This window comes from Sinohyriopsis cumingii, chromosome 14 (assembly GCF_028554795.1).
Source record: "Sinohyriopsis cumingii isolate HCF-2022 chromosome 14, ASM2855479v2, whole genome shotgun sequence".
Taxonomy (NCBI): domain Eukaryota; kingdom Metazoa; phylum Mollusca; class Bivalvia; order Unionida; family Unionidae; genus Sinohyriopsis; species Sinohyriopsis cumingii.
The window spans coordinates 90,866,139-90,884,299 of record NC_142974.1 but is presented as its reverse complement, the minus strand read 5'-3'; the positions used below and the strand labels follow the sequence as shown (position 1 = coordinate 90,884,299).

Genomic DNA, 18,161 nt, shown 5'->3' with positions numbered 1-18,161 from the left:
AATTGCATCCACTAAGCTTATGAACTGTGTCATCACCCTGTTCCAGTCCAATTGCATTCACTAAGCTTATAAACTGTGTCATCACCCTGTTCCAGTCTGATTGCATTCACTAAACTTATGAATGGTGTCATCACCCTGTTCCAGTCCAATTGCATTCACTAAGCTTATGAACTGTGTCATCACCCTGTTCCAGTCCAATTGCATTCACTAAGCTTATGAACTGTGTCATCACTCTGTTCCAGTCCAATTGCATTCACTAAGCTTATTCACTGTGTCATCACTCTGTTCCAGTCCAATTACATTCACTAAGCTTATGAACTGTGTCATCACCCTGTTCCAGTCCAATTGCATCCACTAAGCTTATGAATTGTGTCATCACTCTGTTCCAGTCCAATTACATTCACTAAGCTTATGAACTGTGTCATCACTCTGTTCCAGTCCAGTTGCATTCACTAAGCTTATGAACTGTGTCATCTCCCTGTTCCAGCCCAATTGCATCCATTGAGCTTATGAACGGTGTCATCACCCTGTTCCAGTCCAATTGCATTCACTAAGCTTTTGAACGGTGTCATCACCCTGTTCCAGTCCAGTTGCATTCGTTAAGCTTATGAACTGTGTCATCACCCTGTTCCAGCCCAATTGCATCCACTGAGCTTATGAACGGTGACATCACCCTGTTCCAGTCCAATTGCATTCGCTAAGCTTATGAACTGTGTCATCACCCTGTTCCAGCCCAATTGCATCCACTGAGCTTATGAACGGTGTCATCATTCTGTTCCAGTCCAATTGCATTCACGAAGCTTATGAACTGTGTCATCACTCTGTTCCAGTCCAGTTGCATCCACTAAGCTTATGAACGGTGTCATCACCCTGTTCCAGTCTAGTTGCATCCACTAAGCTTATGAACGGTGTCATCACTCTGTTCCAGTCCAGTTGCATCCACTAAGCTTATGAACGGTGTCATCACTCTGTTCCAGTCCAATTACATTCACTAAGCTTATGAACTGTGTCATCACTCTGTTCCAGTCCAGTTGCATTCACTAAGCTTATGAACTGTGTCATCTCCCTGTTCCAGCCCAATTGCATCCATTGAGCTTATGAACGGTGTCATCACCCTGTTCCAGTCCAATTGCATTCACTAAGCTTTCAAATGGTGTCATCACCCTGTTCCAGTCCAATTGCATTCGTTAAGCTTATTCACTGTGTCATCACCCTGTTCCAGTCCAGTTGCATTCACTAAGCTTATGAATGGTGTCATCACCCTGTTCCAGTCCAATTGCGTTCACTAAGCTTATGAACTGTGTCATCACCCTGTTCCAGTCCAATTGAATCCACTGAGCTTATGAACGGTGTCATCACCCTGTTCCAGTCCAGTTGCATCCACTAAGCTTATGAACTGTGTCATCACCCTGTTCCAGTCCAGTTGCATCCACTGAGCTTATGAACGGTGTCATCACTCTGTTCCAGTCCAATTGCATTCACTAAGCTTATTCACTGTGTCATCACCTTGTTCCAGTCCAGTTGCATCCACTGAGCTTATGAACGGTGTCATCACTCTGTTCCAGTCCAATTGCATTCACTAAGCTTATTCACTGTGTCATCACCTTGTTCCAGTCCAGTTGCATCCACTAAGCTTATGAATGGTGTCATCAGCCTGTTCCAGTCCAATTGCATTCACTAAGCTTATTCACTGTGTCATCACCTTGTTCCAGTCCAATTGCATCCACTAAGCTTATGAACAGTGTCATCACTCTGTTCCAGTCCAGTTGCATTCACTAAGCTTATGAATGGTGTCATCACCTTGTTCCAGTCCAATTGCATTCACTAAGCTTATGAATGGTGTCATCACTCTGTTCCAGTCCAGTTGCATCCACTAAGCTTATGAACGGTGTCATCACTCTGTTCCAGTCCAGTTGCATCCACTAAGCTTATGAACGGTGTCATCACCCTGTTCCAGTCCAATTGCATCCACTAAGCTTATGAACTGTGTCATCACCCTGTTCCAGTCCAGTTGCATCCACTAAGCTCATGAACTGTGTCATCACCCTGTTCCAGTCCAGTTGCATCCACTAAGCTTATGAACTGTGTCATCACTCTGTTCCAGTCCAATTGCATCCACAGCAATGGTGGCATATCTTGATGATATCCTCAAGATACATATGGTTAGTTATATTCTTGTCAAGGGCAGAGACGATATCCTATGCCTTTTATGACATCTTGGTTTCTAGTGAACTGGGACAATTCAATTCGAGCATTTTTTCCATGGTATGGAATTTATAACCAAGTTTATCTTCATGCAATTACATCAATTCAAGTGATGCACATCATTGAACTCATAGGGTCCACTTCCAGTAAGAAGTGGCTTAATGGCAAGAGTGTTTGGAACTCATGGATTATTCATTGTGGCAGCAGATCTGGTTACACTGGACTGTCTTTTCACGATTCCATTACAAATGACATTGCTAGCTCAATGGCACTCTTTTCCAGTCTGATTGACAAAAAAATCAGAATCATGAGTGAGATAACATCATTCCTGAGTCAGTGGTGCAAGTATGGTTGGCTCATGACATGGATTCATCTGGAAAAACTTTGACTGGAAGTTATAGTATGTAATGATGCCAGTACATACAGTTGGGGCTTCGAGATTGTCAGTGGCATGTATGGTCTGGGGGATGTATCTCTCCACCTCAACCTTTTTAGAGTGAAGGCTTGAATCAGTTTCTGGAAAAATCAGCTCAGTGGGAAATTTGTCTTAATTATATCAAATAACTAGGTGATGGTGATTTATCTCCTCAAGCAAGGAGGAACTGATTCACTAGACCTGTTGATTCTGGTTAAGCAATTCCTGTGATTGTGATCACATCTCAGCATCACTGTACAAATCAAACACTTCCCCAGCAGACACAGCTCCTGGCCAGTTCTTCATCAAGAAAGGGTCTAACCATTCATACTGAATGGTCCTTTCACCAGTCAGTCTTTCATCAGATTTGCAAACCAATGATTGACCTTTGTCTGCCCAGTAGCCCAGCAGCTTGGGCAGTGGATGCACTGTAAATAACCTTGCCTCATCCACTGGACCCAAAAGATTCAGTTGTTATGTCTGGGAAGCTGGATCATGGAGATAGAAACTCGAGAAGGTTGACTGCACATGCCTACCAACAACTTCTGTTATGTCTGATATCACAATATTACAACGAAAGCAAGGCTTACAGAGATTGATCTAATTTCAAGAGCTGAAATCTTCATGAAGCAGCTCTGATCTCTTGAAACATCTGAGTACACTGAGCATATGTCTGACTTCAGCCATGAATTGCTGAGTAATTGTTTGTAAGAAATTTAACAAATTCCAAAAAACGATCTCGACCAATTTCACTGGTCACTATGCTCAGACTATATGTGTTCCCTCTTTAGCCTAATTCCATAAATGGCAACACTGTATCATGCTTAAATTGTGCTAGTGATAAAAATTACAGCAGATATGATGGCTGTAGTGAAGGAGCTGGTAAAACCCATAAAATTAGTTTTTAATTTTAAGAGGTTCGCTCATTATGATGAAACACTGCTATGCATATTAATGAGGGGACCTTACATCTTATTGGTGAATCTTGTGTGCTGTGAGTTTGATTATGCAGGAGAGTCATACATGATAATGAATATCCAAGTCGATTTGATGGTGGGTGGGAATTGAATCTGCAGCTTTCTGACCACGTTTCCAGGGGTTAAGGACAGGCCCAGGAATCCATGCTGCCTGCACAGATTAACTCCCCTTATAAACCCAAGTAAGTATATGTACTTCGAGGTTGTGACTATGAACAGTTTCTGTATTGTGAATCAGGGTCCATTTTCTAGGAGCAGGGAGAGGTCCATGGAAGAATTTCCGGTTGTGTCATGTACTTGTCCATTTTATGCAGAGAAAGTGATCCTTTTTGGAAAAAGAAAAAAAAGGAAAGAAAATAAATGACACAAACATTGATAGGCAAAGTAGCAATTATATCCTTCAAACTTTTCTTTCTCCTTTACAGTTTCAATACATGTGTGAATTTGCTTTCACAAGCTGCCACATGTCAGCTGCCCAGAAGATCCACTTGGGCCTCTTGTTTACAGACCTGTCAAGTCTTATGAAAATTACTCTTAAAATACAGACTTAAGACATACTAGCAAAAACTATGGAAAAATTATCGTTGCAGAAAAATCCGGATAATTGGTTTATCTGTGTTTTATTTAGATCCAGGTAAGAATTAGTAAAATTAGTCAGGGAACCAGACTAAATTTACAGCAGCACCCCAGATATTTTAAACTGCAGCTATTTGTTCATGCAAAGCATCTGCATGATCAAACTGCTGATTATAGAATTTTTAAAAATGGCATCCAGAAAGCAATGCATGTTTAAGACGAAAGGGAAAATAAGCTTCTAGAAAAGTGTTAATAATCACAGAAGAATGAAAAGGATATTCAGATTCTTGTGAATAAAAGCTGGAATGGGCACAGTTATGTTTATTGGACATCATGCCAATTTGAGTATGTCTCCTTGCAGGAGATATGTATGCCATCATCATGTAAAATGGAAAAGAATTTCCAGGAATTATGTAAAGTTGAGAGATAGCAACAGGCCATTGAGCTGCATAGGGTCTGGAACTAGAGTCTGTGCAACTGTACTAGTAGTAAATAAAGTCTTTGCATACTTTAAAAAATGTAAGTTGAACATAATGTTTATCGTCGATGTGTCAAACTTTTAATTATGTTTTCCAGCTTTACAATAGCAGTTATTGATATTTTGTTACACCTTACTGATGAAAACTGGTAAATCTTATGGAAAAAAATCAACTGCCTTACTGAGACTGACTCATCAGGGTTGGCAGGTCTGTGTTTATGGATCACAATGAAACTTTGTACATATATTCTGGTTATCATATGAAAATGCTTTATTGACCGTCAATCATGATGCAGCAGTTTTTAGCGTACCTGGCTATAATGTCAAGTGAGCTTTCTAGTACAGTCATGTGTCTGTTGTCTGGCTGCCACCATTTTTTTACCTTTTGAGACCATTACTCTTAGTTTCTTATTTGGTTGGTTCTAAATGAAAATGGTGATCTGACATCTAATATGGCCATCACAGCAGCCAACTTGAAAATCTTTTTACTGCTTTTGAATAGAATGTCGTCTCAGCATGGAGCTTTCATTGGAAGAAATGTTATGGTGTCTAGTTGGTCCTCATTGTTATGGTGTCTAGTTGATCCTGATTGTTATGGTGTCTAGCTGGTCCTGACTGTTATGGTGTCTGTCTGATCCTGATTGTTATGGTGTCTGGTTGGTCCTGATTGTTATGGTGTCTAGCTGGTCCTGACTGTTATGGTGTCTATCTAATCCTGATTGTTATGGTGTCTAGTTGGTCCTGATTGTTTTGGTGTCTAGTTGGTCCAGACTGTTATGGTGTCTAGTTGATCCTGATTGTTATGGTGTCTAGCTGGTCCTGATTGTTATGGTGTCTAGCTGGTCCTGATTGTTATGGTGTCTATCTAATCCTGATTGTTATGGTTTGTAGTTGGTCCTGATTGTTTTGGTGTCTAGTTGGTCCTGATTGTTATGGTGACTAGTTGGTCCTGATTGTTATGGTGTCTAGCTGGTCCTGACTGTTATGGTGTCTATCTAATCCTGATTGTTATGGTGTCTAGCTGGTCCTATCTGTTATAGTGTCTATCTAATCCTGATTGTTATGGTGTCTAGTTGGTCCTGATTGTTATGGTGTCTAGCTGGTCCTGATTGTTATGGTGTCTAGCTGGTCCTGACTGTTATGGTGTCTATCTAATCCTGATTGTTATGGTGTCTAGTTGGTCTTGATTGTTATGGTGTCTAGTTGGTCCTGACTGTTATGGTGTCTATCTGATCCTGATTGTTATGGTGTCTAGTTGGTCCTGTTATGGTGTCTATCTGATCCTGATTGTTATGGTGTCTAGTTGGTCCTGTTATGGTGTCTATCTGATCCTGATTGTTATGGTGTCTAGTTGGTCCTAAATATAAATATTATTGCTTGGACATTGTGTTATTGCTACTCCATCTGATTGTCAAGATGGGGTTTTAAATAAAATTACATCGTCTGATTTGAGGGACAAGTATTTGTGAGAATCCCTGTATATTGATCAATCATTGTGCTTGCATTAGATTCTGCTCTTCTCTCACTGTAGAGAGATATACATACTTATAGGGGTAGGAATGGGATACAGGAGAAGTGGGATTATATGCAAGAAAATTGCTGATCATTCCCATAATTTATCTTTATACAGATAATAAGCAAACAGACTGATTCTGTTGCAGTGATAAAAAAACACTGCTTATATCTTTGAAGCCTCCGTTTAGGATGAAGACATGTAAAAATGGTCAGGAGACCAGTGTCCATTAACTTTCTCCGAATGAAAATATCCATCAGATGCTTTAGCTGTGTGTGCAGTTATGAGGGTCACAACTAGTTATCACAGAGCAGTTATAGACACATGTTGAAATTACAAATTTACTGACCGCTCCGGTGGCCTAGTGGTTAGAGCGTCCGTCTCAGATGCGGGAGGTCGTGGGTTCGATCCCCAGCCGTGTCATACCAAAGACTTACAAAAACGGTACTAACAGCTGCCTCGCTTGGCGCTCAGCATTAGGAGGTTAGTGTTAGGCATGGTTGGCCTGGTGTCAGGATAATGTGACTGGGTGGGACATCATGCTACATGTCTGCGGCATGATGCCCCAGTGCTAGACATCACTATAAACTGCCACATTGCAGACATCGTAGCGATATGACTGAAAAATTGTTAAAGCTACGTTAAAAATCCAAATCACATCACATCACATCACATAACACAAATTTACTGTAAAACGGTCAGTTCCATGCCTTTAAATGGCTTGCACTCATATTTTGACTACAACATTAATAAATAATTTGACCATTGGACAGAAAGGAAGTGATATGAAAATTCTTTCGATACCATAATATTTTATTGCTTGAAGGATTACAGTCTAATCTTGACGGCTGTTTCAGTATCCATTTCAGTAACACACACACACACAAACTCAGTAACACACACACACACACACAAACACATCTCTCTGCCTACCATTAATACAATGCAGCAACAAAGTCAAGGGTACTGGAAATTCTTTTTGTGTTTTCTTCAAGTTTTTTTCTTTCCTTTTTTGTGACCTTTGAAAATCCCAGGGCAAGGTTGGTAACTCTTGAACTATAGTGTCATTGCATTACAATTATATGAACTACACATGCCATTATGTGATGCAGACTTGGATGGACGATGTATATTTCTTTAGATATTGTTTTTTTTTCTCATTATTCTTGCTTTTATAAATGCTGATACCATGACAAGGTTATTGGAGGCAGTATTCACTCAAGTAAAAGTGATATATGAATTATTCTGTTACAGGTGTATGCATACAATGAAAAGGTGATTGGAGGCAGTATTCTCCCTAGTCTGGCTGAAATCTTCACTGATATGGCCAAGACCCTGGACGACAAGGTACACATTATCTTGGGTAATAGTTCATGTAGCTATAGTCTAGCATTTATCTGACCATGATAGCAGGAAGGGATATGTTTCGGTGTTCTCTTTACACACATTCCAAGTCAGTGCATTTTTACAGAAACTACTTGATACGGACAAGTACAATCTGTTAGCCATGTTTATATGCCTATATAAATGGCCCAGTTATATTTTCATGTCTGTTTTTGTATATTGAATTGTTAATGTTTTTTTGTAGCCTTTGTAATGGATGACCTGATGAGATCTAAAAATGGTATGGGTATTTAGTATTACCCTTGTCTGACCATTCATACGTCACTCTGTTTGCCTGGTCTTTTTACATTTGTGTCATTTTTAAGGCAGGTGGAATATACATGTTCCATGATCATATTTATTTTTGTATTTGCAATAAAAATTTTCTTGGACTTTTAATACTAACTTTGTTACACTTTTTAGTGCAAATTTAGTGGGTCTTTTTATATTCACACCTTCATTGTAATAGATTTTGATGCAGTTAATTGGATTTCAGTTGAGTCACGTCTTGTCTTTTGGTTTGATTAAGGGTTGATGACATCAACATTTGCTTGTTAAAGAAAGGCAAGTACTTAAAATTTCTCTTTCAACTCACTGGTCCAAGACCCTTGTGACAGCCAAGGCTGACATGTGAATATTTACTACAGTGCATTGAAATAAAGGAAACACAAGAAAAAGTATTTTATAACAAAATAAATGCAGAAACTGAAATTTCCAAAGAGTCAGTCATGTAAATATTTTATTAACCTTAACGTTGTCAGATTTTCAAAGCATGTTATCATACCTTCTGTTGATAGATTCTTTTTCAATCTCATTGATGTATGTAAGTAAAACTTCATGTCGAAAAGTTCTCGATATTTGATTTTTTAAAAACATCAAACACCAATAAATAACACATACAGTCAGTAGTCCCATAATTAACAAATCACCTCACAGATTACTGAACATCAGATAAATTCTGCTTTGGCCCTGGCAATGTGTTTCAGTTGCCATGTTTTCTCAGAAGAAGCAGCCAGTGGGCAATAGCCTCATCAGACCTGAAATCAACTTGTTCTGGTCTCTGACATGGTCAATAAATGGTTGTGAAAATTCTCTGAATCAATGAGGTCCTGAAGTTCATCATCAAACAGTTGACTCTGGAAAAGCCACACTCACAGATACTAGTAGGTGGAGAGTTAATGATGTTTTTAAGCAGTATAGTTATTGGTGAGTCAGAAAACTCACTGTGAACACTTATGTTATACATATCAGCAAGTGGCTTGGCTCTTCGGGACCTGACATGGAATTTTAATGTTAGCCAGTCTTTGTCTATAATTGTCTGTCTGTCTTCCATTTTAGATTTTCATCACCATACTTGCAAAATTCACTACTGTCCAGAGGCCATTCATGGAAATTCAACACTGACATATGTTTGATTAAAATTCAACAATGACAGATGTTTGATTGGTTCCTCCTTCAGATTTTAAAATCTGTGTGTGTGTGTAATTTGGATTTTTAATGTAGCTTTAACAATTTTTCAGTCATATCGCTACAGTGTCTGCATTGTGACAGTTTATACTGATGTCTAGCACTGGGGCATCATGCTGCAGACATGTAGCAAGATGTCCCACCCAGTCACATTATCCCAACACCAGGCCAACCAGTCCTAACACAACCTCTTAATGCTGAACGCCACGCGAGGCAGCTGTTCGTACCATTTTTGTAAGTCTTTGGTATGACTCGGCCTAGGATCAAACCCATGACATTCCACATCAGAGGCAGATGCTCTAACCACTAGTCTTAAAATTTGTCTTGAATTTATTTGATAGTACTGTTTAACATTACATGTACTTTATTAATAATAATAATAATGAGGACTTTGTATAGCGCCTAATCTTTAGAAGCTCTAAGCGCTTTACAACATTAGACAACACCTATAAGATAAAAAAAACATATAAAAATATTATTACAAAAACAAACACCATGAAATTAGAAAAGACATTAAAAAATAAACATGCTGAGAATATTTCAGGTAGGAAACATTATTAGATCTTTAAGTTTGTTCTTGCAGTCGAAATAAGTGAGTTTTGAGAGCCCTCTTGAATGGGATCACTGTGTTTTTGTGTCTAAGTTCAGTGGGTAATTCATTCCATGTTGCTGGGCCCTGGTATGCAAAAGAACGCTGTCCATATGACTTTGTTTTCATAGTGGGAATAATGAGGATACGATTATCAGAAGAGGAGCATAAGTATCTTGCTGGTGTGTACACATGGGTAAGATCGGATAGGTATGTTGGACTAGAGTCCGACAGTGAAACTTAGCACAGAGAACAAATTTTGTGTTTGAGTCTGGATCGAATGGATAGCCAGTGTAGGGTACAGTGCAGTGGGGAGGTGTGATATTTATATTTATATTTCTGTCAGGGGTGGTCTTCAGTGCACTTAACTGTTCTAGACACTTCTGTCTTGTTAGATAACTCAACACTCAGGAGATCTTTAGTCTGGAAAGTCCTGGATAGGTCAGCTATAATGGACCAATTGTCCAGCATCAATACAACCTTCACAAGAAGGTCATAAATGTCAAGGCCTCATGATAGCCTTTGGGTTTGTTACATCATCACCATGGTTACCAGTAGTAGATGCATGCTTAAGGCATACAATATTTGCCTCAAGTTCTCAAGAGCTCACAGGACTCTTTTCCTAATTGCTAACCATTGAACCTGTTTCATGAGGCTATAATGTGCTACACCTGTTTGATGAGGCTAAAATGCTCCATACCTGTTTGATGAGACTAAAATGCTCCATACCTGTTTGATGAGGTTAAAATGCTCCATACCTGTTTGATGAGGCTAAATCGCACCATACCTGTTTGATGAGGCTTTAATGTGCCACACCTCTTTGATGAGGCTAAAATGCTCCATACCTGTTTGATGAGGATAAAATGCTCCATACCTGTTTGGTGAGGCTAAAATGTGCCACATCAGTTTCAATCACATGCACTGCTACTTTCAGTTCACACATCCTTTTGGGTGAGAATATAAAACTCAAAAATATCTTTAATGGTAGCCTCAAATCCTGGCATAAATGATGACTTCTTGTTTGCGTCTAAGGTGGACAGTTCTAATTTATGAGCCACACAATGTAGCAATGATATAGGATACATTTTCCTTTAACTTTCGCACAAAGATGGCCTTTGATCCAAAACTCAAAAATGCTTCATCAAAAATGTACAAATAAAATAGGGATGTATCCCAAACTTACTTGATCTGGAATCTGCATTTTGAATTTAATTTCAACCATGTTTGAGATGCTAACCAGAAAGTTCACAAATGATATCTAGAGGGTGTATACATTTATACATGATGAGTGTGTGTACATTTACAAATGATGACAAGAGGGTTTATATGTTTACCCATGATGACAAGAGGGTTTATATGTTTACCCATGATGACAGGAGGGTTTATATGTTTACCCATGATGACAAGAGGGTTTATATGTTTACCCATGAAGTCTAGAGTCTGTTTACACTTGCTTATGATGACAAGAGGGTTTATATGTTTGCCCATGATGTCTAGAGTCTGTTTACACTTGCTTATGATGACAAGAGGGTTTATATGTTTACCCATGATGTCTAGAGTCTGTTTACACTTGCTTATGATGACAAGAAGGTTTATATGTTTACCCATGATGTCTAGAGTCTGTTTACATTTGCTTATGATGACAAGAGGGTTTATATGTTTACCCATGAAGTCTAGAGTCTGTTTACACTTGCTTATGATGACAAGAGGGTTTATATGTTTAACCATGATGTCTTGAGTCTGTTTACACTTGCTTATGATGACAAGAGGGTTTATATGTTTACCCATGATGTCTAGAGTCTGTTTACACTTGCTTATGATACAAGAGGGTTTTGTACTACACATGATGTCTAGAGTCTGTTTACACTTGCTTATGATGACAAGAGGGTTTTGTACTACACATGATTGCTAGAGGCTTTCTACATTTTCATGAGTACATTAACAATTTCAGGGTTTTGTCATTTTAATTTTGAGGTTACATTATGTTTATTTTTTATTTATTTGACAAAGTGAGTGACTGGCATTTGCATCCAAACATAAAAGCATATACATACATACATACATACATACATACATACATACATACATACATACATACATACATACTGCTTTCAAGCATTCTTTATTTCTTGGTTATAGGCAGCTGTTTTTAATGCGTTTCATAGTACCTATGCCTTTGGGAGTGGGATAGCCATGTACATTTTTTGGTTAAGTTTGTGCAGTTGGCTCAGGTTTTTTGCACCCTGTATAAATATTGTCTGGTTTGAAACTTGGTTAGAAGATTAATCTTGATGAGTGCTACACCCTTATCACAAAAGTAGATCACTGCAACACATATTTCCTGTGTCACTAACTTTATTTTAGTTTTGTGTTATAAGTTTCTTATTAATCACTGTTCATGCTAGAATCCTAAAAATAGCACATGATAATGTTGGTGTTTTGTAGCCTGTCTACATATGCATACTGCCCAGATTCATTAAACTTTGTGAAAGGATGTGTCTTGATATGACAAAAGTAGGTAACTGTGACCCATATTTTGCACTTCACTGACTTGAGTTCAGTTTTGTGATTTAAGTTTACACTCAAGATAATGAAGAGGCCTACTGATTTAGGGGTCAGAGTGTGTGTGTTACAGATGTTTTGATGATTTCTCATTCCACAGAATGTAGCCGATATATGGGAGATGGTCAGCTGCATGGTCAACATCCCAGTTTCCACTGCAACTGGAGGTAATACATTAGCCAGGCGACTTGATAGAAAGGTTCAGCAGGCATTTGTCCAGAATGCCAGGAAATACCTAGAACAAACGTATGTGCTCTCTCTTTTGCCCTCTCTCTCTCTCTTATGTACGTTGTTGGTTAGAAACTGTTTTGCATAGAGATTAATGGAGGTTTTGGCACTATTGTGAATGTTTTTAAGTTTGCATTGATGTTAGATTTTTGGATCACGAAATGGGGATTTTGCGTGTAAGAGAAGACAGATTTAGATGATTTGGTTGTACCACAATTATTGGATGTAAGTTGGATGAACTGCATGTATGGAAATGAGTTCTTATGAACAAAACTAACATCAGAAAATTCATTCAAGAAGTAGTGGATCTGTTCTATTAATTTTGCACAGGATGCAGAGACAGGAAGCAACTTTGGTTTTATTATCTTTACAAGTGTTTGTGTACATTACTTACAGAGATCAGCTTATTGAATATTTTAACCAGGTACACAAAGTTCATCACTAATACAATCTCAGGGAATCTTCAGCGTGCATTGCTTGGAGGAGTGCCAGGGACTTATAATATGGTGCGCAGCTATCTGAATATCCGACCCATCTCCCCTACACACAGAGGATTGGAGGTAGGATAACACACACACAGATGTATTAAGGCCTTTTTATGCTGTTTATTGTTTTTCTTCACTTAAAGATCATGGTAAAGGAAAACCTTGTTGGGTGGCAGGTATAGTATTATGGTTAGCAACAGTTTATACTCTGTTATGCCTTGTCTTGTCAAGATAGTAACAGAAATTGTCCTCATAGCACACAAACCTAGTAGCACCCAGTTTTTTATTGATTGTTTGGAAACTTTATAAATATCATGGTCATCAGCTGAGTATACAAATATCGATAATCACTTGGGTGTCATAATTGTTTTTGATGTGTTGCATAGTGCAGTGTATGATGTAGTCTTGTTACTGCAACTAGTGTTGCAGTTATTTAGTTGATTATCATGAAATTTGGTATATATTATGATCATCACTTAAGGAGTTATTGCCCTTTTGTCTTGTAACTTAATTTAGCTAGTTCTGTAGTTGTTGATGCATTGCAAGGAATCTTTTTGTAAATATTGTGGTCATCACTGGAAGATGTACATGTTGACAAATCACTTTGCTTTTTCAATTTATTTTAGAGTTATTACCCATTTTGTCATATAGCTTTGTGCAGTGTATGACAGTCTTGTTAATGCAACTAGTACTGCAGATTTTGATGGACTGCCATGAAACTTGGTAAATATTATTGTCATCACATGAAATATGCATGTCAACAAATTACTGGTTCCGGACTTTGAAACCATTTTATTTGAAACTTGGATTAATGTATTGTAGTTCTTTTTTTCGGAGTCAGTGACTAATGCATTTGCCAATAACATATATTGGAGGTATTAGTAGAGATTATCTTAAAGTGGGTATTAATGTAGGTTTATTTGCCTTTGAAATAGTTTTAGTCTTGAAAGTAATAACTATGTAAATTTTAATTCATTGATATTTTCACAGGATGGAACAGTAGATGGACATCCGACTTGGGCCATGATATATTATTGCCTTAGATGTGGTGACTTGAAAGCAGCTCAGCAGGTTGTTCAGAAAACTGCGTAAGTGTGTATACACTTCCTTTTAACAGAAAACTGTGTAAGTGTGTATACACTTCCTTTTAACAGAAAACTGTGTAAGTGTGTATACACTTCCTTTTAACAGAAAACTGCATAAGTGTGTATACATTTCCTTTTAACAGAAAACTGTGTAAGTGTGTGTACACTTCCTTTTAACAGAAAACTGCGTAGGTGTGTATACACTTCCTTTTAACAGCTACCAAAAAAACTTTGTGATTAAGCAAGCATGTTCCATAAATAATCAGAATGTTAATCGGTTTTGAAGAATATAAAAAAATTAAAAAATTTCACCAGATGTTTCATCTTGCATGTGGTTATTCACGTGTGCAAATTTTGCAAGCTGTTTGAATATGTTCATGTTTTCAACAGTTAAAACCTACCACTGTATTTAACTTAAATGTTAAATCTGAATGTATTTACAGTGGAAAATTATTTGGAATTTTATCATTTCTTCTTCTATATCATAATCCATTACATCCAATACCTTGCAGATTCAGTCCTCCCAAGCTAAGAAAGATGTTTAGCAAAAGTGCTATGGTTACACTCCACAGTTGCAGAAAAATTCACTTTTTGATGTGTCTCTTGCACTGAAAGTTACATCTTTGCAGCAAAAAATGCCCCAAAATGGGGGCTTTTTTCACTTCATATGGTCCAATATAGAAAACTGTCAGCGTTGTACCTGACTAATTTACAGAGTTTCCATGCTACTAGGAAATAGGGAAGACGTCTGCAGAAAGAATGGGTTTGTTCCCAACCAGGAAAAGAGCTTTTTTTCCCCAGCTGTTAATCAAAGTCAGTGAAAAACAGTTTTGAGCATCCACTTGATGACAGGAAAAATGTGATTGAGTTGTAATTGAACTCATTGTGAGTTAAATTGATTGAGTTCATAATAGAATTTTCAGATGTTGTGGAATTCTTCAGTCAGTTGAGATACAGTTGCTTTATGGATCATTTGTGTGCTGATCCTCAACATATTTGTGCAGACAATCCATGTGCTTAGGTGATCAGGTTGGTCAAGTAGACTGGTTACCCTTACTCCACTTCATACTGTATATTTTCTAATTTTGGAGATTAGACAACTAGTCTGGCATCACACTATGCCAACACATCCATGATGAGTGAACTTGGTAAATGGTGTAAAAAAAAAATAAAGCTTATCTTTCCCACTTCCCCTCTTGATTTGTAAATTCAACAAAAATATATAGTGATAAATCTTTGCTTATTATTTGATTTTTGTACTGGAAATAGTGTTAAGCTTTATCGTCAATAGTAATTCAACACCCTGACTTGCCTTTGAAATGAACCTTGCTAAATACGTAGGAATATACCAACTGTTGGGGCAATTGTAAAAACAGAATCCCATGCTCTGGGTGTCCTTGACAGTGATGGCATTAAATATATAGTCCATAGTAAAATTACATTCAGAGTAAATGTTAGAACACCAACTGGGCATAAGCAGTGCTCGGGAAAATCACTTAGACATTGGCTATGCTAGGGAAACTTTACTATTTACTTTGCTTGGGCCAAGGGATGCATATTCATACCTTGAGAATATCTGCATTTTCTACCCTTAACAAGCTCTGAGGCTTGTCATTACTTAAAATTTTTGTATACATCAATTATCGATTAATTTTACCTATTTGTTGGCAGTTCAACACATGTACTAACATTAGTACCCCAACCTCTTTTGTGGCCTCAACAGGTTGAGGTAACAACATCATAGGTAGTCCAGAACATGTTTCAAAGTATAGCTGACTTTGCTATTTATTTATTTGCTCAGAGTGCAGACTTCATCCTATAATGGGCTTAAATCACAAAGATATTATGTTAGAGTAAAACAGCGGGCTTAAAGCCCTTCTGGTATCAAGCTTGTCACAGTGGCATTTTAAGCAGATTTCTGTATAATTTGATCAGACAGTGATACAAATATTGAGCATTCGCTGATTGCTGTAATAGTAACCTTTCCATGTTGACTCTGTTGGTTATTATTTGTTTATGAATTATTGCATTAGAATTTTTTATCAATGCACCAGTAATTATGTTTTTATTTTGCTTTGAAAGTGCAAATACCTAACTCATTAAAATGTGATCCAAGTGTGACAACAATGAACAACAATAGTGTCTGGTTCAACACTCACAATTTGTGAGCATATTTACCTAATGGCACCATCACATCTGTTGGATTCGAATCATATGCGGCAATGCAAAATACAATAGAGAAATTTCAGAAATAATGTTTCGAAAATTATTGTAATACCATAAAAACTCAGTTGCAGTTTGATGTAAGCAACATTATATCCTGTTTTCACAACTATGTTAATTACGCTAAGATATGATGTAAAAGGTATTTACACATAAAATCACTGTAATAGCTCTCAGACAAAAGAAATCCCCTCTTAACCCAAGCCAGTTTCAGGGTTTAAATGATTACCTGCCCTGAATTGCTGTTGGAAAACAATAGACAAATCTGCCAATTATACATGATGGAGATGCTGAAACAACCAGCTTTCCAAATTCCAATGTGTGGAAAATTGAAATTTTGTTCAATCAAATCAAAGATCATCTTTGTTGACCTATGATCAGAATTTTAACCTTTAATATGATCATTCTTTTATGAACACGTGACATTTATATATGCTGGTTATGTGCCTTGTATAGCTACACCTGTGTACTTTTTCATGAAGATTACCTCAGTTTGTAAGATTGCTTATATCATAGAAAAACAGTAACTTCTGAGTGAGTGGATCAAAGAAAATGAAACAGCTATGTATGTCAGACTAAAATATAATCTGCAAGAATGCGATTTGGTAAAAACAAGGAATAAAGCAAATCTGCATCTGGTAATTTGGGGAATAAACAAGGACATTAGTGATGCTAAGCATGATGCACTGTACATTATAGTACAGACTGGGTAAACTTAAACCAGCCCATGAATATTAAGAAGTCTTTATTTTACCTTTGTTTAATTTCAAGTTGGAGAAATTGGATAATATGCATATGCAGAATAGTAACATAAGCAATCATGCTCGCTTATAACAGTTTATTGACAGTTATTGAAAGATCTTATCACTGCTGTGTTATATTTGTCAATCTTACCAATTTTGTCTTGATATTCTTTGCATCTACAAGTGTTGGGACACTGAAAACACTATATTTTTTGCATGCATATTAGCAGACTTGCTTACTCTTACAATTTTGCCATAAGACTTACGAAAATGACCCATAAAATATGGATTTGTTGAATAAAAGCAAAAACTACGGAAAAATTATTGTTGCCAATAAAATCCGGATAATTGGTTCATCCGTGTTTGATTTGGATCCGGGTTTCATAGTAGAATTAGTGGAGTTAATCAGGGAACCAGACTAACTTTACAGCGGTACCTCAGACACTTTAAACTGCACATATTTTTTTCATGCAAAGCATCGGCATGATCAAACCATTGATTATATAATTTTTAAAATGGTGTCCAGCAATCGATGCATGTTGAAGATGAAAGGGAAAATAAGCCTTGTAAAAAGTGTTAAAAATCGACACAGAAGAATGAAAAGGAATATTCAGTTTCTTGTGAATAAAAGTTGGAAAGACACAATTAAGTTTATTGGACATTTCAATTTAAGTATGTCTTGTGGTGGGAGATAAGATTGCTATCATCATGTGAAATGGAAAAAAAAATTCCAAGAATTATGTCAAATTGAGAGATAGCAATAAGCCATTGAGCTGCATAGAGTTTTGAAACAAAGTTTGTGCAACTGTACTAGTGGCAGATAAGGTCTACACATACTTTTCAAGCTTTTCAGTTCAGCATAATGTTTACCTTTGATGCATGTTTTGAATACCGAAGTTTTAAATATGTTGTCCAGCTTTACAATAGCAGTTAATGATATTTTGCTACACCTTACTGAAAACTGGTCAAATTTATGGAAAGAAATCAACTGCCTTAATGAGAAGATCTTCTTAGGGTTTTCTGGTCTGTATAAGTCTTGGGATACAGACACCGAGGTTTACAGTCATTATGGTACTTCATAAAAATATTGCTACCAAAATCATTTTTTGGTCAGTCTCTGCTTTTATCTCACCCTAGCTAAAGGTCAGACAAGTTTTATTCCAAGACTGGAAAGTGATAATCGATCAAATTGGATCCATTATTGCTGATAACACCTCTTAAAACATTACACA

At 37.3% G+C, this 18,161-nt stretch overlaps 1 protein-coding gene across 2 annotated transcripts in view; it reads left to right on the top strand.

The window, feature by feature from the left end:
- Window positions 1-18,161, top strand: part of LOC149784366 (nuclear pore complex protein Nup93-like) — a 111,044-nt gene that overhangs the window by 35,465 nt on the left and 57,418 nt on the right. For both annotated transcript variants that reach the window (XM_089932421.1, XM_089932423.1), the window contains exons 7-10: window positions 7,419-7,511; window positions 12,266-12,411; window positions 12,818-12,953; window positions 13,869-13,966. In XM_089932421.1, coding sequence (XP_089788547.1) covers window positions 7,419-7,511; window positions 12,266-12,411; window positions 12,818-12,953; window positions 13,869-13,966 — 473 coding nt within the window. The remainder of the gene's footprint in view (window positions 1-7,418; window positions 7,512-12,265; window positions 12,412-12,817; window positions 12,954-13,868; window positions 13,967-18,161) is intronic.